This window comes from Pipistrellus kuhlii, unplaced genomic scaffold (assembly GCF_014108245.1).
Source record: "Pipistrellus kuhlii isolate mPipKuh1 unplaced genomic scaffold, mPipKuh1.p scaffold_m20_p_2, whole genome shotgun sequence".
Classification (NCBI taxonomy): Eukaryota; Metazoa; Chordata; class Mammalia; order Chiroptera; family Vespertilionidae; genus Pipistrellus; species Pipistrellus kuhlii.
Window position 1 is genome coordinate 86215231 of NW_023425515.1, and position 26546 is coordinate 86241776.

A 26546-nucleotide genomic window follows, 5' to 3' on the forward strand; every position below is an offset into this window, starting at 1 on the left:
TTTTATATGTTTTCCTGGAGACAGAGAGGACAATAACATTTTAATTCATATATATCAAGTATTTTTTCTGACTATAATACAAATGCAATTTTTTGTATTTCCAAATTGTTTCAGATAGAGATCTGCATTTTTGGTTAGCATCTTTTATTATCTTACAGGAAATAGGATCTATGTGAGCATGTGCAATGCTACAGATCCATTGGGAAGTGGTAGATGCACAAACGAGGAACAGAGCACCTGACCCTGCAAGGCGCAGTCTAACTGGGCCGTGGGCACACAGAGCTCAGTGCCGCGTGCCAGTGCACTTCCCCAGGAGACAGTGGCTCTTATCCATTACAGCCACTCCGGCTCAGGCCTGGGAAGCCCACAAACACACGTGGAACACAGGACACCTCCTGTAGGCATTGTAAGCACCTATTATAATAACCTCTTGTCACAATATGCTCCATTCCATGACTCTCACAATCAATACTATTTAACAAAAACTTTACATCACTGTATTTGGGACTGTCTTTGACTTGGTCCTTCAGCTTCCTTGCAATGTGTCAGGTGATTGTCCCTGTTATAATTATCTTTTGACAGGAAGGAGAGGGAAGAAGAAAAAATGAGTGAAGTTAGTAAAAATTGGACCTTTTGTTTCCTGTAGGTCCAGCATATTACTAATTAAAAGCAGTACAAGGTACATAGAATGCACTGTAGGATGGTAAGATTCACTGATTAAGGCAAAGTTTATCCTTTTCTGAGATGAAGAAGGGATCAGAAGGAGGCTGGGTGGGAACAGATAGCAAATTTAGAAACTACTTAGGATGTTAGACATAAGTGAAAAAATCTACTTTAAGAAGACTTAAATAGCTCCTTTCAAATGATTGTGAACTTCTTTTCCTCATTTCCATGCTCTTGTGATAATATCCTCAGTCTCAGGGAGGGCTTGATAACAAAAATGCACATGCCTTATCACAATGTCTGTAGACAAGCTGATGTAGTACATGTTGCGGATTTGGATGGATTTTTATTGTATTTTTAAGAATGGTTAAAAATGTGCATATCAACTTTAAATTAATCATTCCTCATAAATTGAAAGTAGTATTTCATTTGAAGTAGTACATTTGTTACTAAGAAAAAGGAAGGAAGGAAGGAAGGAAGGAAGGAAGGAAGGAAGGAAGGAAGGAAGGAAGGAAGGAAGGAAGGAAGAAGGGAGGAAGGGAAGGAAGAAGGAGGAAGGAAGAAGAAGGAGGAAAAGAAAGGAAGTAGGAAGGAGAGGGAGGGGGAGGGAGGGATGGGAGGAAGAAAGAAGGAAGGAAGGAAGGAAGGAAGGAAGGAAGGAAGGAAGGGAGGAAGGAGGAGGGAAGGAAGGAAGGAAGGAGGAAGGAGAAGAAGGAAGGAAGAAGGAAAGAAGGAAGGAAGGAAGGAAGGAGGGAGGGAGGGAGGAAGGGAAGGAGGGAAGAAGGAAGGAAGGAAGGAAGGAGGAAGAGGAAGGAAGGAAGGAAGGAAGGAAAGAAGGAAGGAAGGGGAGGAGGGAGGGAGGGAGGAAGGAGGGAGGGAGGAGGGAGGAGGGAGGGGAGGGAGGGAGGAGAAGGAAGGAAGGAAGGAAGGAAGGAAGGAAGGAAGGAAGGAAGGAAGGAAGGAAGGAGGAAAGGAAGGAGGGAGGAAAGAAGGAAGGAAGGAAGGAAGGAAGGAAGGAAGGAAGGAAGGAAGGAAGGGAAGGAGGGAGGGAGGGAGGGAGGAGGGAGGAAGGAAGGGAGGAAGAAAGGAAGGAAGGAAGGGAGGGAGGGAGGGAGGGAGGAAGAAAGGAAGGAGGAAAGGAAGGAAGAAGGAAAGAAGGAAGGGCAGGAGGGAGGGAGGGAGGAAGGAAGGGAGGGAGGGAGGGAGGAGGGAAGGAAGGAAGGAAGGAAGGAAGGAAGGAAGGAAGGAAGGGAGGGAAAGTAAAAGGGCAGGAACACAAAACTGATGACCCTTGTGATGTTTCTTAAGGGGCATTACCTGTGTGCACTCGCTGCCTCCCTCAGAGGAGAATCCTTGTAGGTGCTATTTAGGTGACAAAGAGGCTGCAGAACACCCCCACTTGATGGACCTATGATTCATGGTATTCCATCCAGGAGGTACACATTTGTGTCTGTCTGCTTATCAGCAATGGAGTGGAGTCTGTGCTCATAATTATGGAACATGGATAGATGTGATACCTAGAGTGACAGAGCATAAGTGACATCACTAGTGATGTGGCCGTGCTTCTCCCTGCAATTGTGTCCTGCTGCTCAGCTGCTGGGAGGCACAGAGCCAGTCTTGCTATGTATGCTTAGCCTCAGCTCAAAAAGTCTGCCTCTGGAAATGAATGTGCTATTTGAAAAACATAAAAATTCAACTCTTTCACTCAAGAAAAATCATAATAGATGGCTGAAAATACTTATCTGGATGAATGTAATGTTGAATCTCAACAATGTGGAATGTTTTTAAATATTCAAGCCGCAATGTGCAGAGTTAGGAGTCGTTTTGCTATTTATTGCATGCTTTTCGGTGAATGTATCAGTCCTCTAAGATGACAAATGCTGCCTGCTGAAAGCGGTAATGCTGCTCCACCCTCTTTACTGTTGCTCAGGAAAAGTATGACATTTTAATCATTCACCCTCTTATTTGACAAGAACCTATTTTTCCCCCCAGCCTCCCTCCACCCACATGAGGTACAGTCCCTTGAGTCTGTAATTGGCAAGAGATGAAGCGATGATGGGGAGTGATCACAGTCAATAGCTTTGATTAACAATAAGGTGGGAAATTAGCAATGCTCGCATTCAGCCACCCTGCCCTCTCCCTCTCCCATATGCTCCCTCAGTCCGCGCGGAGGCCTCGCAGAGGGCAGTCCGAGCCCTGCCCGGCTTTGAAGTGCAGCAAAGGTGCAGGCAGAGCACAGAATCAGGGAAATCAAGCAGCAGAAGCTGTCAGGCAGGATGCCGAGACCCTCGCCCCGCTCAGCGTGCCGCAGGAGGGGCGTTGAGGGAGTGTGCTGTGTGCTGTCCTTGTGTGTTTTGCTGTCACATGTGGATTTACTTGTGTCTGGACATGCTGTGATCGAAATGGCAACCACTGTTACTACTGTGACCCCATCAGCAGCTCTGATGTTGTTTCTGACAGACCCTGAGGACCTAGAGAGGGGCGCCGACACCGGGACGCCAAACCCCACCTCTGATAACGATGACAATTCGCTGGGCTACACAGGTAGAGTGTTTCCTTCCCAAATACTCACTGCCATTCCTCCTGAAACTCCTCCACCTTCATCCATCACCAACCACCTGTGTAAAATGATCGCATAACCCCGCTTCCAGCCAACAGCCCTCCAACTTGTCCTCATTTCCTGGACTTCATTCTTTAGCTGGGAGGTCATTTTGCCAAAGTAAATATTTTTTGGGGGGAAAGAAGTTTGACATGAAAACTGCATGCATCCTTGTTGTCTACTTTTGATATTAATGAATGATTGTTAGCCTGAAACTTTGATATTGCTAATATGTTTGGAAGGATAATATTTTCTTGGAGATTTAATATTTGAATAAATTGCCACCAAAAGAAACAAAAGACTACCTGCAAGTAATTGGGTTGTTAAATAATCTGTATTTTTGGGGTCTTATAGTCTTATAAACAGCAGAAATCTCTTAACAAGTGTGATGCAAATCCTAAGTATCAGCTTCTACTTCAGGATTGTGTTTACATGGCTTATTGTTACCTCATCCACAAACTCCTTAAATTGATGCATGCTTATACCAATATAAAAATAACAAATTAACTAATTGAATTGTCAGAAATGATTGATATTATGAATGTGTAAAAATGATGACCCTCATATATGTAAATGTTTCATATAGAATTTGTAAGTATAGTTATAAGTATAATTGCATCTTACACACCTAACTCAGAGGCAATTTGACTAAAACTTCAGATAAAAGCAAAAAATAAATTTATCACTTATAATCCATTAAATTAGATAATGATGTGAGATGGTCTTATAGTATTAGCAGCTGTTTATTATTTTCTTTTTATTAGTTCTTATTAGCACAGTTCTCCACAAACTTTTCTAGGTTGTGGGCTGTGGAGGGTGTGTGTGTGTGTGTGTGTGTGTGTTGGGGTAACTAGAAATAGAGATACTGGAGAACTCTTCTGTGTTAAACAGAGAATAATTCAATAGACACACTTCATCTTGGTATAAAGTAATAAATTGGTACTTTACTTTAGAAGTATCCTCACTGTCTTCATAAATAGAATTTTCAACAATATTGCCCCTCATCTACATAATTTGGGGTTTTAAATATTTGGAATATGTAATTAAATTAATAACACCTTTATAAGCAACTTTAATATTTATTCCATTTATTTTAGTAATATAGGTATTTTGTTCTCATTTTCCTCCTATCTTTCAACCTAAGAACTAAGATTGACAAACCAAAGCCATGGATGGTGAGATGGAGTTGGTAGGAACAGAGTTGTAAATGTTATTTCTTACCACTGTGAATACAAAGAAAGTTCACATTTGTGAAAAGAGGAACCTGGGGTCTTATTCTCTCCCCTGGGTCTTCTCATTGACCAGTGCATCCCTGTCCTATTCCCCTGTGCTCACACAGTCCAAACAACTACATTGTTTAGATATACTAATAGCATTTGCTCTTTGTCTTTTATGGATTTCCTGAAAATTACATGTAATCAACACATAAATCATGTTAGAGCATTGAATTAAGAGAACTTAAAAAAAAAACTGCATTTAGGATTAAATGTACCAACTTTTGAATTTTTCATTCATATTTCTTTTTCTCCTTCAGGTTAATTAGTAGTCAGACTTCTGCCACTAAACATATTATTAGATGAATTAAGATATAATAATAAACTGATAAAAGTATCCTTATATTCTACAAGGAAACTGATTAAAACAGCACATTTAATGCAAAGTGACTGAAAAACAATCTTCTGAACAATTTTGTTCCTGAGACTGTAACTATTAACTAAGGAAATATATTCTATTTGTTTCAGTACATTCTTGTATATTCAGGAATCTCTGTTCTTCTCTATGAATTAAGTATGCTGTCTCTTTCATTTGCACATTGACTATTTCTTTGCTCATTAAAAACTCCATTGGAAGTAATAAAACAATTAAATAGGAAAATGTTTTTTGTCTGCTTGATAACAACTTTTAAAGGAAGAATTCAGCTCTGAAGTGGAAATACGCATATAAAGTATTACTTGGACTTATCAGCAAATTTCTTTCTTTTGTGTGCACGTGTAGAAGTGTGTGTGTGAGAGAGAATTGCCTTTACTGTGATCACATGTAATTGAGTTGATAGAGTCATTGTATTATATAAGAAGCAATTTGGTTTAGAAGGAAGTGAGATGGCCTATCAGCTCAGGAACATTTCTACATATTTAATGTAAATTGTCTATCATTAGATTTGTCTAGAGTTTAGTACCTCTGGATATAACAGCAGGAACATAGTTAGAAATAAAATATAAATATAAAGCACCTTAGAGAATATACAAAGCAGCTGCCAAATAAATCATTAATATGAGGTAGTTGCAAGATTAATTTCTATGAAAGGTAGAAAAGTAAATAGATCATGTATTGTTGGTGAGGTCTACATGTTTTATGTACCATCTCAAAATAACTGCAAATTGTAGATTCTGAATTTTTTTTTTTTTAGTACATGTTGCTTCATTTAATCGAGCTTATTTTTGAGACTTTTTTTTTCTTTCCTCTTATATTCATATATAAATTAGTAAACTTCCCAGAGGAACCTACAATTATGGAAAATATATTTTGAGGAACATGAAAACTCCAAAAGAAGATCACTATTGCACTAAAATTCACATTCACACATCTCCAATTCTTTTTTTGATCACTCCAAAGAGTAGAATTGTCATTGCAAGTTAATTTGTCACTATAGCATCTGCTCTACTACACAACCACTTTTGGAACCGTCACTCTCAAATTGACACATCAAACTAGTATTCATGGATCTCATATCATATACTTGAATTTACTTTTTATTAAAGGTCTATTCAACAAATGATCAACTCTTATTGATAACACTTGCTTCTTTAAGCATATACCCTACTTATCTTAATTGTTTAAAGGATTTAATTGAGAGGCCGGGGGAGTGGGGGGGTGGAGGGGGCAGTGGGAAGCGTATTATAGACTTCAGGATAGAAGCCTATAGTGATTGCTTTTCTTCTTACCATCTCCAGCTACAATACTATAAAGCCATGTAAAATTTGAAATCATTTTGATCTCCTAATCAATGAGCAATTTCCAAGGTGGCACTGTGATGTGTTATTAAAGTTGACTTGTGCATTATTTACAGGAAAGTAACCCATTTCCTGTTTAACCAAGCATGTCATAAATATTGGGAATTATTTAACAGTTCACACTACATAGTCTTTGTTGCAAGAACAAGCATGATGAGGTTTTAAATCAGCACTTAGTGGGGTCAGACACACATCCCAAAGAGGTCAAATATGTAATAATCAATGTTTTATAAAGGAGTTTCTGAAAATGGTATTTATCTATTGACTTCTAAAAGTGCATATGGTGTTTTAAAAATATGAACAAATTAAGCCATATGTCTAAGAATATATAAAATGTCTAAAATACATATGCAATCCATGCTGAGCTTTAGATAGTGACACGAAATTTAAAGAGATGTTTGTTAATACATAAAAATTCAGGAAATAAATGGGAGCTAATAACAACTTAATAACATTTTAAGTCTTTCTTTAGAGAACATCAATTATTAATTAGAAAATAAATTAACTTTATTTCATTTTCTGAGCACCAGAAAAGCCTGTAAATTTGATTTGTAATATCTAAAATATATCCGTTGTTCCCATTTCTATAAGAAAATATGTCTCAACTTTACTGTTCTGTCTTAAGGATTCGTATCTTATATTTGCAATAGCATATAGGAAGAATAGCTAAATGGAGTCTTAAACACTTCAACACCAAACAACTATCAGTGACATCAGTGTGAATTCAAGTAAAATTCTAGTCTAGAGATTTCAGAATAATTTTAAACAGGAATTGTGGAGTTTTTTTAAAAATCAATACTACCTCTAAATAGTTTGAATATAATTTTGTTTAGAAGGAAACAAAATATATGCACTCATAAATATTCTGAATAAAATAGTTTGTTTGCCGATAGGCACATAGATAACAACCCCCAAACTGAAATTTGCCTCATGTTTTGAAATCTCAACAGGTAACTGTTAATTGATGGTGACATTGATTCTTCTGTCACTATATTGTTAATTGAATAGCTTTACAATTAAAATAAAGAAAGCCCATTTTTAATTATGTATTGATACTAATACTAGTATTTGTTAATTACTTTATGAATGTAATGAAGTTTTCTAAATACCTTACATCCAGTAACTCTTTTAATCCTCATTTAAAAAAATAAATTAAAAAAAACACTCAGGAGGTGCTGTTGTTAATAATGGCAGTGCCTGATATCTGTTTCAACATCATAGAAGAGAAATAGTGCAACTTTTTCTAACTTTACAGAGTTTTTAATTTAAATGGGATTGTAGCTATGAGCTACATTTGAACGTGTGGTTAAAAATTAAGTAAGCTAGCCATACTCCTTCTATACAACAGCCTACTTCTGGTCACCAATATTTTCGGTTTCTGCTCATTCTTATCCAAGATTCATTGTTATCACAATGACTAATGCACATATACTTTAAATCAAATATGCCAAAAGCTTTCAACAGAGTAAAGAAGGTGCCTACTTCACATCCCCATTCTTGAATGTTTTCCCTTAAACAACCTTTTTTTCTTACTCTTCTAGATTCTTCTTCTAGTAATTTCTTTTGTATTTTTTCAATCAAATGCATCTACAAATAGTTATTGATTTGTCAGTTTTAAACACCATATAGTAAATATTTTTCCCATTCTTTCACCATCACATTCTTAGTTAAATCAACAGGCAAGGTTTATATTGGTATGACTAAGCTTTCTAGCTAAGTCTACTGCAGGACCAAGCAATATGCTATAATAACATTTCCTTCTTTGTTCAGAGTATTTATTTTTTAGAGTTAATTTCACTTTAACCTCCTAAATACTTAATTGTATCTAATATTACAGATATCTCTCTCTTAAAACTCTCCATGTTTTTTGTCCCAAACTGAATTGTTTCTCTCTATATGTGGGCCTTTTTTGTTTTTTATCCACCTATTTACTTTAGATCTCCTATTTCCTAGATCTCATTATTTCCTTTTTCCCACTTTATTTTCTTGTTAAGAGAAGCCTACTCTCCACAAAGCACTTCTTAATATAACTTTTAAAATATCACAAACAAAGAATTACTATGATAATGTACTTTGTAGTGGATTATCTATCTTTTCTTATTGTTTGTTTTCCTTCATTATGCTGGGTACTAGATGAGAACTTTCAGATTGCAAAATTATTTATTTCCATTATTCCATTATAGAAAATTTTAAATTAAATTTATTTGGGTGGCACTGTTTAGTAAAATTATAAAGGTTGCAAGTGTACAATTATATAATACATGATCTGTATATTGCAATTTGTGCCCACTATCCAAAGTCAAATATTCTTCCCTCACTATATATTTGACCTCCTTTACCACTTAATATCTCCCCACCCCCTTCTCTTTCTTAATCTCCATACTGTTGTCTGTGTCTACAAATTGTTGTTTGTTTCTTTTCTTCATTTATTTGTTGATTTCAGTTTTATATCCCTCATAAGAGTAAAATCATATAGCTCTTGACTTTTTTGTGTTTGAATTATTTTGCTTAGCATGATATTCTCAAGCATGATATCCATCTATGTTGTCACAAAAGGCACTATCTTATCTTTTCTTATGGCTGAGTAGTATTCCACTATGTATATGTACCATCTTCTTTATCCAATCTTCTATAAAAGGACAGCTCAGTTTTTCCATGTCTTGGCCAACATGAAAATGCTGCAATATAGAGATACATATATCTTTTCAAATAAATGTTTTTGAGTTTTGCGGGTAGGTACTCAGTAGAGGAATTGCTAGGTCATATGCTAACTCTATACTTAAATTTTTGAGAACCTCTACACTGTTTTCCATAGGGGCTATACCAGTTTACATTCACCAGCTGTGAATAAGAGCTCCTTTTCCCCACAACTTCTCCAACATTTGTCATTAGTTCTTTTATTCATAACTAGAAACCTGATCCACGAAATTTATTCAAGGGGCTCAGCCCTTGCAGCCACAGCTGCTTACCTCAGCCCTTGAAGCCCTGGCTTCATCCAGAATGTCATCCAGAAGGACATCTGGAAGGTCTTTTTGCTATCCATTCTAATTAACATATTACATTTTTATTATTATAGACCAGAGGCCCAGTGCACAAAATTCGTGCATGGGTAGGGTCCATAGGCCTGGCTGGTGATAAGGGATGATCAGGGTTTTCTGGCTGCCATCGGGCCTTCCTTCATTCCACACTGACCCTGGTGGTCAGTACACATCATAGCAAGAGATCAAACTCCCAAGGGGACACTTTGCATATTAGCCTTTTATATATATAGTTAAACATTTAACAGGTATGAGGTGGTATCTCATTGCAGTTTTTATTCATATTTCCCTAATAGCTAATAAAGTTGAACATCTTTTCATATACCTATTGACTTTTGTTTTTCTTTTTATAATGCCCCATCTCTTTCCTCCGCTTTCCTTTGGAATTGCTATTAGTCAGAAAAATTGACCTCTTAAATTGATTCATTAAGTCTCTTATATTTTCTTTCCTACTTTCTATCTACCAATGCTTTTAAATTTTTTTGTATTTGTTTATCATATGTTACATTTCTGAGCTTTTAAAAAATTCTCTAATGCCCAAATAACGGCCATATATCAAAATTTCAAGGTGATATTTCTGACTCTAGGAAATTGCTTTTTCTGTTATTCATCTGCAGCTCCCAATAGATAGATAGTGTTAAAAATCCACACAAAATTCATCTGTTTATAGGTGAGGAAACCCAGACTCATAAAGCTATCATGATTTAACCAAGAGAGTGCAGATAGTTAGCAGTCAAAACAATTAAAATTGTATCTCCTAAATTCATTTTTAGTGCTTTTGGGGGGAGGGTGGGCTTGCTTGATGCTTTTAAAAAGCATTACTTTATTTGAAAAAAGGGGCAAAACATTATATCTAGATTTAATGTGTTGCAGGAATGAATGGCATTAAATTTTCTATTTTCAAGCCTTCACTTCTGCAATTTTAGTGCATTTTCAACTTAAAATATCTCACAGAATTGCCAGAAAAAGAGAAAATGTGGTAAAAAAAAAAATAAACTGCAGAACAAAATAAAATTAACACTTCACTTTAATGGTTACATACATGTTCAAATATTTTATATTTGTCTTCAGAAAACAATCTACTAATTTAAGTTCATATAAAATATCTATTCTACTCTCCATGTAATATCTGGATAATCATTCACTTGCTAAATAAAGTTTAGATACTCAGTGACTACTTGGGGAAAGTATTGTAGGAGGTATGTGAAGGTATATAGAGTCTAAACTGTATTAAGACCAATACCAGACCTAACTCCTCTTTGAATCATCCTTTCTGAGCCCCTCATTAACTTTATTTTTGCCAATCTGTGCATCATTAATTTGTACTTAATAAATAAATAATAAACATTTTTAAAATAACCATTTCTTCTTGCTATAGACCAATATTGTGAATAAAATCATAACCTAACATTGATTTAACCAAATGGGTTTCTCATCAATTGTTAAAAGAGAAATATATGTTGTAAAGTCGTAAAATTTGTGTGTGTTTTTTTGTTTTAAATGACCTCAGTTAATTGGCAGCTCTGCCAATTCTATAAAAATATAAAAGAAAGCAGATGAGACAGAAAACTGGGAAAATGGGTTAAATTTATGTGTAATACTCCAAAAGTCTTTCTCCTTGAATCGAGAGAAAATGAAAAAAGTTTTCACCTCTATAATAATAAAAGCATAATATGCAAATCGACTGAATGACTGAACAGCAGAACAATCATCTGGATGACCTTCTGGATGACTATGCTATGACACCCACTGGCACTCGGTCAGTCAAGGCAGGTGTGATGCGATGGTGAGGAGTCTGGCCATTGCCCCATGATCACCCTGCAAAGGGAGGCCCAAGCCACCAGATGATGGGGGATTAAATCATTGAGGGGCTCCACCGTCTCCCCAAAGACAGAGGCCCAGGCCACTGACCAGTGGGCTGCAGCGGGTGGGCGGGAACCCCCTCTGCAGGATGATCCATTGCAAAGCCCCAGCCGGTGGGTGGGGCCAACCTCTTTGGACAATTGATTGTGGGACTCTCAGACTGTGAGAAGGTACAGGCTGTGCTGAGGGACCACACACACACACACACACACACACACACACACACACACAGTGCATGAATTTTGTGCACGAAGCATCTAGTTTTCATATTAATTGAAAATAGGGGGTAGTAGACATGCTTAATTCTGTCTTCCTGAAGTTTAAGGGAAATAGGATATAGGAGCTTCACCTGGATTTGGAGCATTACAAAGTAAGTTGAACTTTAATGACAATGGGATTCTATGAGGAACAATTTAAATCAGTTTATCTCAATTATCTAAAAAGTTAAGTAAGTTTGTATTGTCTTTATATTATTATTAATCATTCAATTTCTAGAATTTTTCATGAACACTTTGGAAATGAAAAATTCCTGCACTATTTTAGATCCCTTTTGTGGTTCAATGCAAAGCATCCTCCCATTTATTTTTAAATAATCATCACTTTTATTTAATTTAGGACATAATAAACTTTTTAGATACATGGATAATACTAAGTTATAACCCTATTTAAATATTCATAGGGTATTTTATTTTTAAAGAAGATAGTTCCTAAAAATAATAAAACTAGATTGACTAGTAATAATACATTTATCAAAATTAGAATAAAATATAGGTCATGGCTCTCATTCACTGTCCTGGCATTAAAGATGTTATAAAGAACACAGCTGGGTGGCTCAGTTGGTTAGAGCTTCATCCCATAAACCAAAAAGATTGCAGGTTCAATTCCCAATCAGGGCATATACCTAGATTCCATCCTCAATCAGGGTGTATATGGGAGGCAACTGATAGGAATTTCTCACATTGATGTTTCTCTCTCTCTCTCCCTTTCCCTTCCTCTTTTTCTAAAAATCAATAAACATATCCTCGGGTGAGGATATTTTTTTAAAAGATAAAGATACAGCCGAAACCGGTTTGGCTGAATGGATAGAGCGTCGGCCTGCGGACTGAAAGGTCCCGGGTTCGATTCCAATCAAGGGCATGTACCTTGGTTGCGGGCACATCCCCAGTAGGGGGTGTGCAAGAGGCAGCTGATCAATGATTCTCTCTCTTCGATGTTTCTAACTCTCTATCCTAGGGGTGTCGAACTCAATCAGAGAAGGGGCCAAAATCTAAAATCCAGCCTAAATCGCGGGCCGAATGGTTTACTGAACAGTCATAAACTGTCATTGTGATGGAAACGCAGTGGAGTGCAGTGATGACAGCGCGGTGCGGGCCACATTGCAAGGCCTGGTGGGACGGATTTGGCCCGCGGGCCTTGTGTTTGACACATGTGCTCTATCCCTTTCTCTTCCTCTCTGTAAAAAATCAATAAAATATTTTTTTAAAAGAAAAAGATAAAGATACATACTTAGACTACAACCAAATATCCCAACATTTACAGACATACCAAGAGAAATTGTGACCTTTCCATGCAATGTTTGATTTAGAAAACACGGATTTTGACTTCTTTTTTTTTTAAATAAAATACCATTCTGAACACTCGTGGTCCAAGAACATTCAAATAATAAGCAAAAAAGAAACAGATGTGCCAAAACTGGTTTGGCTCAACGGATTGAGCATCGGCCTGTGGACTGAAAGGTCCCGGGTTCGATTAGGTCAAGGGCATGTACGTGGGTTGCGGACACATCCCCAGTAGGGAGTGTGCAAGGGGCAGCTGATCGATGATTCTCTCTCATCGATGTTTCTAACTCTATCCCTATCTCTTCCTCTCTGTAAAAAATCAATAAAATATATTTTTAAAAATTTTAAAAAAAGGAACAGATGTTAAAGATTGGTCTTCAAACATTATGCCAATGATGCCAGGCTTGCTTGTGATCTTGCCAACATAAAACTACATCCACTCCTCAGTGGCCACCAAACCACTCAGCAAAGCTTCCTTAACTGTGAGCTGTTGGAAGCAAGGAGTTTGGACACCATTGGCCATTTTTTAAAGCTCTGAATCACTTTAGGGTTCTCACCAGGGATCAGTTCACTCTTGGCATAGTGCCAAAATATGACCAAACTAGGCTTCAAGTCATAGCAGTGTTTATCAGTACAGTAGGTGGAAGGTTCTTCTCAAGATTACAGACAAATTCAGTCAGGGTGGAAAGTCTGGGGCTTCAAGTTGCCAGCTGAATGTCACCCAGCCCCATCCCAACACCCCATAACCTAAAAGCCCATTTTTTTGTTGTTTAAGCTTTCCTAATTTATAAAAAAGAAACTATATTTGGCAGTTCACTAATGTTTTGGAAACTAAAAAATAATTGACTATTTGTAATCTCTAATATTTAGAGAGAATTTTATCAATGATTTTTTTTTCTACTTACAATCATTTTTATAGAAACTTTTTCACAACGTGGACACCAGTTCAACTTCGGTTTATCTCAAAAAATAAATACTTGAGGGCTATGCAATCAGTACATAAGCTTTGTTATAAAAGTAAAACATTTTACTATCATTTTACATTGCTGCAAAGAAACTGTTATCAATTGGGGCTACTCAATTCTTTTATCCAACACAGAAAATATTTTAAGGTCAACAATAATGAAAGTAAAGAAAGCAAGAATTTATTGACTACAGCAATAGGGGAGTGAAGCAAGGAAGGACATAGAAAAAACAACAGGAAAGGCTACGCTGGGTTGCTTTAGCTCATTGGAAAGTCAGAGAAAAGGGGACCTTGAGGAGAGTTCTACAGTAAGTTATACTGTGGTAACAAGGAAAGACAAAATTTCTTTGGCAGCAGATATGTTCCAAGGGAACAAACACACAAATTATGAGTCTTTAAGGCTTTGCATGGTAGGAGACTCGGTTCAACAAAGACCCTCAGGATCCTGAGGCTAACAGATATGCCATCTTGACACAAGCATTTATTATTGCAGCAGCAACAATCATGAGCTGGCTTTAAAAGCTTCTGTGCAGAAATCACTTCTGTTCTTTCTATTTTTCCGAAGGAAGTCACAAAAAGACCTAATTTCAGCAGAGTGGGTATATAAAATCCCACCATGGTGTTTGGAGGAGGGAAAACTTAGAAAGGTTTGGAGAAAAGCACAAATGGCCACTAGACTAGCAATGCAAGAAACAGTAAATTCATCAACGATTCCAAACATATTCTCCTTCCTTGAGGAATGAAATTTACCTTCATATGGCACCCAAATGGCTCCGTAACTGAATAAGCTTTATATGAAGTTGATCATTTCACTGTTACAGAAATCTAGTCAGTCGTTCCCTCCAATTCATTGCTGAAAAATAATTTATTTGTTCAAAAGTCACGCTATGCATAATAACCTGATATAGAATAAAGGCATATACTAATTGCACAAATGCTATGGCTGGCAGAAACGTAGTGGGAAGGAAATAATATTAGTCTCCCTTCTAACACCCCTAAAATACATCCAACCTCTTTGGTTATTATTCCTGAATCAATCCAGGCCCATGCCTCTTGCTATCTCTCCTTGCAGATAAAGTGGACAAGCAGTTGTACCATTAAAATTCCTTTTCTTCAATAAAGATGTACTTTCTGTACTGTCCTTCTTGGGAGTCCTGTATGGGCTATAATGGAGCAACAGTCCACTTCCAACCAACACCAACATATCATGCAGAAAACTAAATGTTTATCAGGCTTAGTTTTTCCTCGTGTTGGCTGATTGTAAGAAACACCCCAGGTGACCGTACTTACAGGTGGAGGGAGAGGTGGCAATGTAGCAGGAATAGAGACATCGTGAGTGAGAGCTACCTGCACATACAGCATTTTTCTGCTTTGAGTGCCTGCTTGAGCTTAATCTTGCCTTTTCCCATGCCGGTTCCACTTGATGACGGTATGCTTCTGAGCAAACCAACTTTATGACAAATAGTCAAGCATCCCCAGGTTCATGATGGTTGTGTGATTTGGGGAGGAATTTAGGATTCTTTGATTAGAAGTACAATCACTTCAAGAGTGAAACTGCAAGATAGAAACTGGATTTTAAAAGATTAACTTTTTTCCAAAGAAGTCATTGCTTTTCTCTAAATCCCTGTGTGGTCTATGCTGTGATCATATCAGAATTGCCAGAAACACAATACCACATCCCACAATTGCACAATTGGGTTTTCACTGCCATGTGGCCAAATAACAGATCTGCTTGGCATTGCAAGCTGAGTCAGTAGGTCAGCCTTCTCTTGTTATGTGTCACACTTAAAAGAAATAGCATTATGGGTAGTCGGTAATTAGGAAGAAATAGCTCATCCAAATGACATATGTTTCCTCCATTACCCAAAGATACCCAACAAGCAGACAACTGGATGAAAAACTTATGTGAAGGAGCAGTCACTTACCTTTCACTCTGGCAAGAATATATGATAAGACTGGACCCTCCCACATTAAGGCATATTCCTAAATTTGTATGGGATTTATCTCCCATCTTTTCAAATGGTTTTGCTTAAAGAAACATATAGAGTAACAGCTGCTTAGTGCTCACCAAAATCTATGAGCATGCTTTCAACAATCTAGTAGACCAGAATGTTGACTTGGCAATAAGATAAAATCCCAAAAGAACAAAGATAGAGAGGTGATATAGCCCTTAGGTAAGGTAGTAATTATGTACCACCATACCTACCAAACGAATGTAAGATCATTCTGGTATCATTTGTTTACTGGAATGAAAAGAATGCACTTGCTGAAGCTGGTTTGGCTCAGTGGTAGAGCATCGGTCTGCGAACTGAAAGGTCCCAGGTTCGATTCCGGTCAAGGGCATGTACATTGGTTGCGGGCACATCCCCAGTAGGGGATGTGCAGGAGGCAGCTGGTCGATGTTTCTCTCTCATTGACATTTCTAGCTCTCCATCTCTCTCCCTTCCTCTCTGTAAAAAATCAATAAAATATATATTTAAAAAAGAAAAGAAAAGAATGCACTTGCCAGAGAAGTAGGTGCTTCTGTCATATGCAAGATCTCTGTTGATTTTCTCTCTAGTAAGGAGACAATATCTAGAAGATCTTTAACATTTAAATCTACACCTGATTAAGTTTACAGTAATCATTGTCATTCTCCAAGTTCTCTCTCTCTTCTGCACAGGCCAAAGAGGTAAGTTTAATGGAGATAAGATAAGGATACACCCACTGCATGTTCCAAGTCCTAGAAATTGGTGCTGATTGGCTCATGTTTTCACAGAGATATGGTATTCAGATTATTTTTTTTAACTTTATGTGGAGTGGCAAGTCTAAGGGTTTTCTATTATTTAAAAAGAAGTCCTTGTTCAGTGGGTCATGAAGACAATGTGTTCTTCTGTCAATTGTTGATTCAAATATGTATTCAGCAACTGAGCAGATTGTCACAAGATGAATTTTCAGGCACAATGATAGATGTGCTTAGGATAAAATTATCATTTCACTGATGAAACACAGTAGTATTCCTGATCTTTAAGTATTAGCAATATAAAATACTCTGTATTTCCCTTTCTTCTAATCAGACATCTTGGTAAACAGGCTTCCTTTAGGGAATTGCAGAAATAAAGTTATTATAGGTAAATATGATGGTATCACATGGCCCTTTTCCACAAATACCTGGTCTCTCCTTCACTGACTGGGCTTCTAGTCTCTGCACTGAATAAGGGCTTATGTTCTAGCAATTGGGTGGGACCATGACTGTCTAACACGTGACTCAAGTCAAACATTTTTCACCACACACACACACACACACACACACACACACACACACATATATATATATATATATATATATATATATATATATATATATATATATAGAGAGAGAGAGAGAGAGAGAGAGAGAGAGAGAGATTTAAAACTTAATCATACATCATACTTTGGTAACTTTACAAGAATTTCATTCCTAGGGAGTTATGTGTGATCTGTAAACCAGAGCAAAATTTCCTTCGGAAATCATTGACTACTGTAAAAACCATGCTCACTTTGTCTCTGGTAGTTAACTGTTACCATTGATCTTGGCCACTCCCTGATCCTATTGTCCATGTTAAAATTAGGGGCTAATTATAGTGGCAATGCTTCCTAACTTCATCCCTAGACTACAGAGAACAAATGCTTTTTAGGATACATCTTCCTTAAAAGACACTCCTCTTTTGAGTGTAGCACTGAATACCTAGTTGAAGGGATTGACCTTCAACTTTCAGGAGATAAAGTTGGAGAGTAGGTAAGTGTGTCACACATGATAAATCCACTCAAACATTTGCATCCCTCTAGTCATCGCTGCCTAATAAAAATATAAATGTATGCCCCAAAAGCAAGTCACAAGTATACAGTACTATTAAATTTTCTAGGAGTCATATTTTAAAACATAGTAAATTGTTTATAAAATACATTTTGTTTTACCTAATATAGACAATATAATATTATTTCAATATGCAATCAATATAAAAACTATTACTGAGACACTACACTTTTTTGCACTGTTTTATACTTGAAGAACATCTTAATTTAGACTAGCCTCATATCAAATGCTTGATAGCCACATGAATTCCTCCCTCTCCATTGTGCCAGAAAATTTCTGGCATCTAAACTTTTCTTACTGAAATATAATTTGAGTCTGTTTTTGTCAATACCAAGCACATAGCTAGAACCGTTTACTTACAGCTTCTCAACTAGCCCTTCAATTCCAGAATCTCTGTTAAATCCAAACATAATAAATACAGCCACTTTTAATTCACTTTTGTTATTTTCTGGTCTAGGTCACTTAAAATCATAGCCATAGCTACTCCCTGGGTTTCTGTTTATGTGAATTGGCAAAATCTATTAAGCCTTGTCTTCCTGGGTTGGGTATTGTAGCTATGACATTTTGAGATATGAATGTCATCTTTGCTCTGGACGTGATTAGGAGTAATAGAAAGGCTGTGAGGTAAATGGGTATCCTTTAACATGATAACTGCCTCAAGGTCTCAGGGCAAAGCAGTTCTAGCATCATCTGATGGGAAGAACGAACTCTACCTTCTGGCAAAGAAAGATCAGTAAAATTGGGGGAACTTGAGTGTTCAGGCTGATCTGAACCCATTCACATATTCCATTCCAGTTTTCAGATTTCTGAATTTTCCCTGGTCAGTGCTCTAAATTTTTACACAAGAAGCCCCAGTTCAGCATTGTTGGCTCATATGATCAACTACAATAGCCCTGAGACTGTAAGTCAAAAGAGAGTCTCTGTGCCCCTGGATGTGCCTTAAGCCAAGAAGGTAAAATGCAGGGTATATCACTTCTCTAAGTGACTCAGTGCAATCAGCAGCAGGCGGCCCACCCATAGAGTCCTTGTATTCTTTATTAATATCATTATCACCTACTGCAGGAGCCCTTCAGACCAACAAAGCTTTAGCTCAATTGGCACTCCATTATCCATGACCACAGGTGATAATCATGGCACCGTTTTGTCACTTTACACGACAAATAGCTAGGGTCTCATTTCCACACTGCGTGCAGATTTCACTCACTTTAAAGCAAGCAAGTGAATTAACAAATTCCAGATTCTCATCCTTGAGGTCCCGTGGCTCACAGCTAGTGTCCACTGCATGGAGTTGAAGCAATCAGAAATAACTCTAGCTGCTTTAATAAGAAAGGGATCTAATGCAGGCAATTGAAAAGGAGAAGAGAAGCTAGGCCTCGAAATAGAATCCCTGGGAGAAATTAGCCCATGAAGTTCATCAGAGAAGCTGTTACGTCTTACTTAATCAAGAAATGGGATAGCAAGAAGCAACATGGAAATGAAAATGCTTATTATTATGGGCTACAAGTCTATCAGTGAGCTAATAACATTATTTTGGAAAGTGGAAAGTGTACCCAATTTACATTCACTGTGATAACTTACATTTAGTGGGCCTTTAGCACTGTTCATTTGACATTATTTCATATAATCCTTATGACAGCCTTGCAGAGAGGGTTTTATTATCTCCATTCTATAGATGAGTAAACTGGGTCAGAGAAAGATTAACATCAAAGTTTTTTTGACTTGCCACAAGTATCAGATCCTGGGAATCCAGCCTCTGTGCTCAGTTGCTTCCCATACCGAGGGAGAGGTTATCTGTAGGTAGCTTCATGTATTATTAATAGTTGCAAAGTCAGCATGTATAAGCTTTCAAATTACCACAGTTATCCAATTAACCCATGGTTACTTATATGGCTTCCAGTGCTTCTCCTCAGGAGCAGGCTAATGAATTTCAGCATAAATGATTATACAAGTGGGAAACAAAGGTCATGACAAAAATGGAACACTTCATAATAACTGTTGCATAAAGGCGCTTTATCCCCCCAAAATCAATTTTAAAGATTGAGGTCTCGGCAGCAGCCTTGTCGATTTTAATATTAGTGCTATTCATTTAGTTCTAATAAAGATTTTAAAAACTAATAATAATAATATATCAATTTCTTAAGGATAATATAACTTTAATTTTACAGATGAGATAAGCAATATGTATGTAGTAAAAATATGAAAACACGCAACCACTTCAAGACCCATGTTACCTTTGGAAAAGTGAGAATTAGAAAATAACTAAAATTTTTGTTTCTATTTAAAAATAGAATGTAATACAAATATGACAAAATCTAATTATTGTTTATATGATGTGTGAGTGTCTATTTTATTTGTGTAGATTTTTATTTGTGAAATATTTCCTAATTTGAGATTAAAGAATCTTAAGAAATTAACACTGTTTTTAAGAATTATTGTGGTTCTATTCGATTTTATTACATAATACAGTATACTTTTTCATATGTTTTTTGCTAACAGCTACATTTTTTTAATGCTATACAGTAGGGTTTTGAAAAAGGACCCTAAATCAGCACAGCAGTGTTAAAATAAAACCAAAACAAAGAAGAAAAGACCTGCTGTCCAAGACTTAAATCTTATAGAATATACTATTGATGTGTTGGGATGTTAATGTCTATTCAGGTTACATAAGACCTCAGTTTTTAAAGATCTAATTTAGAAACAGCAATCAGAGCCGATCAAGTTCCCCACCTCCCCACCCCACTGTCTCCTCCTTTTCTCACCACCCACTCAGTGGCATGCAGTTCCACCCCCACCCCTCACCCTGGCCTCCCCACCTCCCTGCCTTCTCCTTTCCTTGCTCCCTCTGTGCCCTGCCAACACTGCTAGTCGTGCTGCTCTCTGATGATCAGCACACATCACAGTGAGCGATTGAACTCCCATTCTTCTGGTCGAACTCCTGAGGGGACATTTTGCATATTAGCCTTTTATATATAGATACTCTATCAATATAGATTATTTAGAAAATAAAACACAAAGTAAAAATAACACCCAGAATTTTAATATTCAAGCAGTTCTCATTTTCACCTGTAGACTCAATGAGCAAAATGCACTTAAGAAGACTTTACACACACAAAAGGCAAATGCAGAATCTTATTAAAATTCAAAAAGTAATTAGGGCTTTGAAAAAATAAACTACAACTTAGAAACAATAATTTATATTACATTCCATAAAAAGTATTTTATATCTGCAGCTCTGCTCTGACTCATAATGAATTAAGCATTAAATCTAACACAACTTCTCTGATAAACTTGGTACCATGACAGGATAGGAAATCCATCATTTCACATTTGATTTTACCAAAATTATCATAATTATAGTGTATAACCCATCTTATCACACTTATGGATTTCCTCATTCTTCATCTTAAACTGGTTTTACTCTGAGAAATCTCATTGTCAATGTATCTTGTGAAATACAAGCAAATCTCCAACAGCACATCCATGAAAATCTTTTGTGAGCTCCTATATCTGTGGTAAACTTTGCCTTACAAAAGATATGTGTTGTGTTTGCTTCAGATTATTGGATTAGCTGAAACTAAAGACTGACTCAATAATGGAATAGATGCTAGACTTAACTAGGAGGGATATTTGAAGGGATACATTTATAACTGATGACTTAGTGAATGTATTCCTGGTAGAACAACATTCATGTCTCTATGCAAACACAGTACTTGGGCACTCATAATGAATATGAGAATAACTAGTGCTTGCTACTTATCATCCTGATGTTTTGGGGTATATATATATATATATATATGTATATATATATATATAATATTTTAACTTAAATATTATTTTTATCCATACCTACTATTTATAACATAATTTTTATATTTTAAAAGTCACAGAAGTTTAGTAATGTACAGTGTAATTTATATCAGTATTTACTCAGAATTAGGCTAATTAAAATTGAAAGAGGATTTAGGTCTTTGCAAAAAAAATAATCATTTTCTAAGATTATGAATGTAGCTAAACAGTCAATTGTTTACTTAAGTTTATATAGTATATGAATAAATTATTAATTAAAAGTCCAGTTATAGGTATTATCAAAATTGAATTATTTGTCTTTTTTTTTTTTTTAGGAAATGTTATTGTACTGAAGGAAAACTATTAGAAGCAATTAAGGTTCATTAAAAATCTTAGAAATTTAATAAAAGACTGAGATTGTAAAATCACAACAATAAAGATGAGCTGCATTTGCAAATTCTAATAAAAAGTATACAGCTGCATGTTTCCCAGAGGGAGTTCATAAATAGTAATATGGTCAATCTCTGTATAGGTTTTTAGAAACCTCTTAATTAGAAAAACAAAGGTAGTATTTTCTCCTTCACATGGCAGCTTCTTTTTGTTTGTTTGTTTGTTTGTTTGTTTGTTTGTTGCTGGCATTACCAATGTCTCTTATTTTCTCCCTTTTTGTCCCATCCACTCAACCCTGTCCCACCCCAGGCCTTCCCCATGTCTGTGTCCATGGGTTATGCATATATGCATATATGATCTTGTTAGAACAATACTTTGTTCAGCCAGTGAAGTTGCTTTTTTAAAAATATATATTTATTGATTTCAGAGAGAGGAAAGGAGAGGGAGAGATAGAAACATCAATGATGAGAGAGAATCATTGACTGGCTGCCTCCTGCACACCTGCTACTGGAGATCGAACCCACAACCCTGGTATGTGCCCTTGACCAGAATCAAACCTGGGACCCTTCATTCCATAGGCTGATGCTCTCTATCCCCTGAGCCAAACCAGCTAGGGTGTGAAGTTGCTTTTAAGCAAAGTGTCCATCTATACAAATAGCAATTTTATTCTATAACTTATGAGATTTTTCAGGATAACCAAGAACTTTTCATGTATGAAACTGTGATCTAACAGGAACAAAATAACTAAGATTTCTAGAGGCCCTCAGCAACTGGCCCTCAGCATCTACCATTTTATAAATGTTTCCCAGAGCCATCTACACAGCAGGAGCTTCATAAGTACCTACTGATCATCATAACGAATATTACTGAGATTGGTTGGCATCTTTCAGGCTAATGTATCTAACTTTGTGGTGTACCCTTTCCACAACATACATATTAATTGAGTAATTTTTTCAATGCATTTTCATCTTTCTTCCACAATTTTTATTTCCAAGCTGGACAAAATGATTCATATAATATAAATATTCTAATACTTCCAATATTGATATAATTTGGGGAGCATGACTTCTTTCTATATTGCTACTCGTAGTGTGCATGGAAATTATAACATAAAATGAAATTCAAATTGGATCTAAGAATACTTGTTGATTTTTCACCCAGAAGTAAACTGTACAATGCTCTACACTCTTACTACTAGTTCATGAGGTTGCCAATCTATCAAGTGTATACCATATTATATCACTTAATTTTTATTTATCTGGTTACTAATGAGATGCAGTATCACTTTGTATGCAATGGTCTTTTGAGGTTCTTTTTCTATAAAGTGATTATTTACATTCCTTTTTTTTTTTTTTTCTTGTAGTCATTGCTTTTTTTTGTTCTTTGTTGATTTTACATATTTTAAATACCTTTTCCCTTTTGCCGGAAGCTACCCACTGACGATACTATTATGAGAGAGAGCCAAGGAACTGGGAAGGCTGATGGACCAGGGTGTTAGCAGGTCTAATGCCAAGCACCATTGTTCCTCTTGAGATAATGGTGGCTCGAAGCAATTTCCTGACCTAATAGCCTCAAAGTAAATGTTTACTGGACCTTACTGATCTTAACTGATCTTTATTAAACTTACAGATGGTCTGTCTGCTACCTGTTTGCCATGCTTTGTTGAGGGCAAGATGGGTATCTAAAACTGAATAAAATGCAGATAAGGCAAGTTTCAGTGTGCCTCTTCATAGAAAGAAGGCCTCCACCTGCCCCCCTCCCCTCCCCACCCTGCACCCCCCCACCTCCTGCCTTCTAAATTCACCTTTCTTGCCAAAACCGGTTTGGCACAGTGGATAGAGCGTCGGCCTGCGGACTGAAAGGTCCCAGGTTCAATTCCGGTCAACGGCATGTACCTTGGTTGCGGGCACATCCCCAGGAGGGGGTATGCAAGAGGAAGCTGATCGATGATTCTCTCTCATCGATGTTTCTAACTCTCTATTCCTCTTTCTTCCTCTCTGTAAAAAATTAATAAAATACATTTTAAAAAATAACCAGACACCAAGATTTCCTTTCTTTGAATAGTTGAGGAAATAATTATCTTGTCTTTAAGTTGCCCAGAAATTAAAATGAGATAATGTCTTAGAAAAGTATAAAAGCACCATATAAAGACAACTGTTTTTTTGTTTTTTTTCATGTACTGAAAAAATAAGAAGTGGTAAAATTAAAAACACTATTTTTATTCTCCCCTTCCTTCCTTTACAGATTTTATTTAAACTTTGAAATTTGTAAAAATTTCACTCCAATTTTCATTTCTTTACATTCAATATTATTTTGTGTTGGTTGCAGGTTTTATATTAGTTACAGAATAGTGGTTAGACAATCATGTACTTTACAAAGTGTTCCCCAATGTTTCCAGTACCCACCTAGCATCATACCATCATTACAACACATTGACTATATTCCTTATTTAAGTGACAATGGGTTTACAGGTTCCTTCCAGTCTTTCTTTTGTGTTTCTCATCCTTCCTTTTCTTTCTCACTTCCCTCATTTTCCTTATATAGTATCTCAATGGGCCATCAAAGCTCAGTAAAGGCACTGGGACACGCTTAATCCATTTACAGACCAGGAAACTGAGGCCAATCCCAGTTGGCGCTGGAACTTGACTCAGTGCACAGGGAACCCTCAGAGCCATGCTCTCTGCCCTTCCTAAGGGGCAGCCACCTGGCAAACAGAACAAACCTTCCAGTCAGGCTTCCAAGCTTCTTTCTCAAGCACCTCTTCATTGTGGATGCTCCACATTCTTTCCTCTCCCGGGTCCGGTCCCCATGGGGCAGGGCGGCGCGGGCTTGCTTTTGTGTCAAGGCAGGAGCAGGAGTCGCGGTCTCTGAAGTGTGAAGGCCGCCTGAGCGAGGCTGGTTAGCACTGGGAGCTTCTCTGAATCACAACAGTCAGTCCAGTACCCTGCAGGGCGGCACCGCTCCACTGAGGTGGCACCACCCATCAAACCCACCCCCGGCCCCGCCCTGCCTCAGGGGTGAAGGTCCTTACCCCTCCGTCCAGGAGTCCCACCCACTTCTTGGGGCCAATGCAGAAGCTCTGTCTCTCTGCAGGTGAGGCTGATCCCTTCCCTCAGTCTCTCGGAAGCTGTGAAACTGTGGCCAGAGACCCTGTCTAGGTCCCAGCAACCCCATGCCTGCGAAGTTCCCAGGGCACCACCAGAGTGGCTCGGCGGGTCCCACCTTACCTCCCCAGGGCCCCAGTGTTCCCAGGGCACCATGGGAGCGGCTAGGCAGGCTCAGCCATTCCTCTCCGGGGCGCCGATGTTGACAGGGCCCCCGAGAATGGCTAGGCAGGCCTCTGCCCCTCCTGGGGCCTGCGATGGACCCAGACCCCTTCCGTGGCTTCTGGCATTGCCCAGCCCGCCTCCCCAGCCAAAAGACTGGTGCCTTGTGGGTGGTGTCTGGCGCTGCCCACAGGGCCTCCTGGTACCTTGTGGGTGGCGTCTGGCACGGGTGCTGCCCGCCCTGCTTGCAAATTAACTATAATACCATTTTTTGTGGGCTAATTTGCATATTCACTCTGATTGGCTGTTGGGCGTGGCTGGTGGTTGTAGCAGGGTGATGGTTAATTTGCGTATTACTCTTTTATCAGATAGACAATACTGATTTTATTGATATGACTTTGTAGTAGTTCTTTAGATTTGATTGGACAAGGGCAAGACTGTCTCTGTAAGTTATTTCATCCAAGAGCAAGTATTGTGTCTATATTAAGACAACCTAGTAATGTGACCTTGAGCTAATAGATCTCTCTGAGACTCAGGATAATGTGAATAGTACCTAATTTATATGACTGTGAGAATTAAAGGATGATTATGTAGGCTTATCACTGAAAAAGTGACTGATGCATCATGAATATTCAAGAAATGTTAACAATATATAATAAAGAGTAATATAAAAATTGACTGTCACACACTCACAAGATGGCTGCCTGCAACCAGGCTGGCAGGGGGTTAGTGAGGGATCACCAGGTCAGCAGGGGGGTAGTTGGGGGTGACCAGGACAGCAGGAGGGACAGTTGGGGACAACCAGGCCAGCAGGGGAGGCAGTAAGAGGTAACCAAGCCAATGGGGGGGGGGCAGTTAGGGGAGACCCAGCCAGCAGAGAGGGGCAGTTGAGGGCAATCTGGCTGGCAGCAGGGGGCAGTTAGGGGTGACCAGGCCAGGGGGGAAGGTGAGGGTCAGTTAAGGGCAACCAGACAGGAAGGCAGGTGAGCAATTAGGAGCCAGCAGTCCAGAATTGTGAGAGAGATGTCCCAGATTGGAGAGGGTGCAGTCTCGGCTGAGGGGAGCCCCCCCACCCATGCAGAATTTTTTTCACCAGGCCTCTAGTAATTACTGATAAAATAAAAAAAAATAATAAGAAAGTACTAAACCAGATTTCTGTTCTTGCTAGGAAACAGATATTTTATACAACATTACAATAACCCATTTATTTTATTTTAATAATATCCAGTACACATATTGAATTTATCAGTGAAAAACAGTTTGAAAAAAAATAAAATTTCGAGTATTATTATGGCACTATTTATTATTTGTGGAAATAGCCTAATTTTCCATAAAATGGTTTCTACAAAATTCATTTTACCACTTGAAGAGCACTGATCCAAAGCACTTTTTTTTAACTGCCTATTCTATTAAATGTCAATTACCAGACAACGAAAGAGTCAGAATTCCTCAGTGAGAATACTGAATTCCACAGAATTGTGACATTAAACCAGCACCCAGTTTTAGTCTTCTTTTTAAGAGTGACTCTTGACCGAACCTTTCATAGCCAGGACCGGCTCCAAGCCAATAAAT

The 26546-nt window shown here is 37.6% G+C and overlaps 1 protein-coding gene across 4 annotated transcripts in view; it reads left to right on the forward strand.

Annotated features, from left to right (window-relative positions):
• The window catches only part of ROBO1 (roundabout guidance receptor 1), a 997335-nt gene that overhangs the window by 462979 nt on the left and 507810 nt on the right, over nt 1–26546 (forward strand). For all 4 annotated transcript variants that reach the window (XM_036444218.2, XM_045584064.1, XM_045584063.1 and 1 more), the window contains exon 2: nt 3124–3207. In XM_036444218.2, the coding sequence (XP_036300111.1) occupies nt 3124–3207 (84 nt within the window). The remainder of the gene's footprint in view (nt 1–3123; nt 3208–26546) is intronic.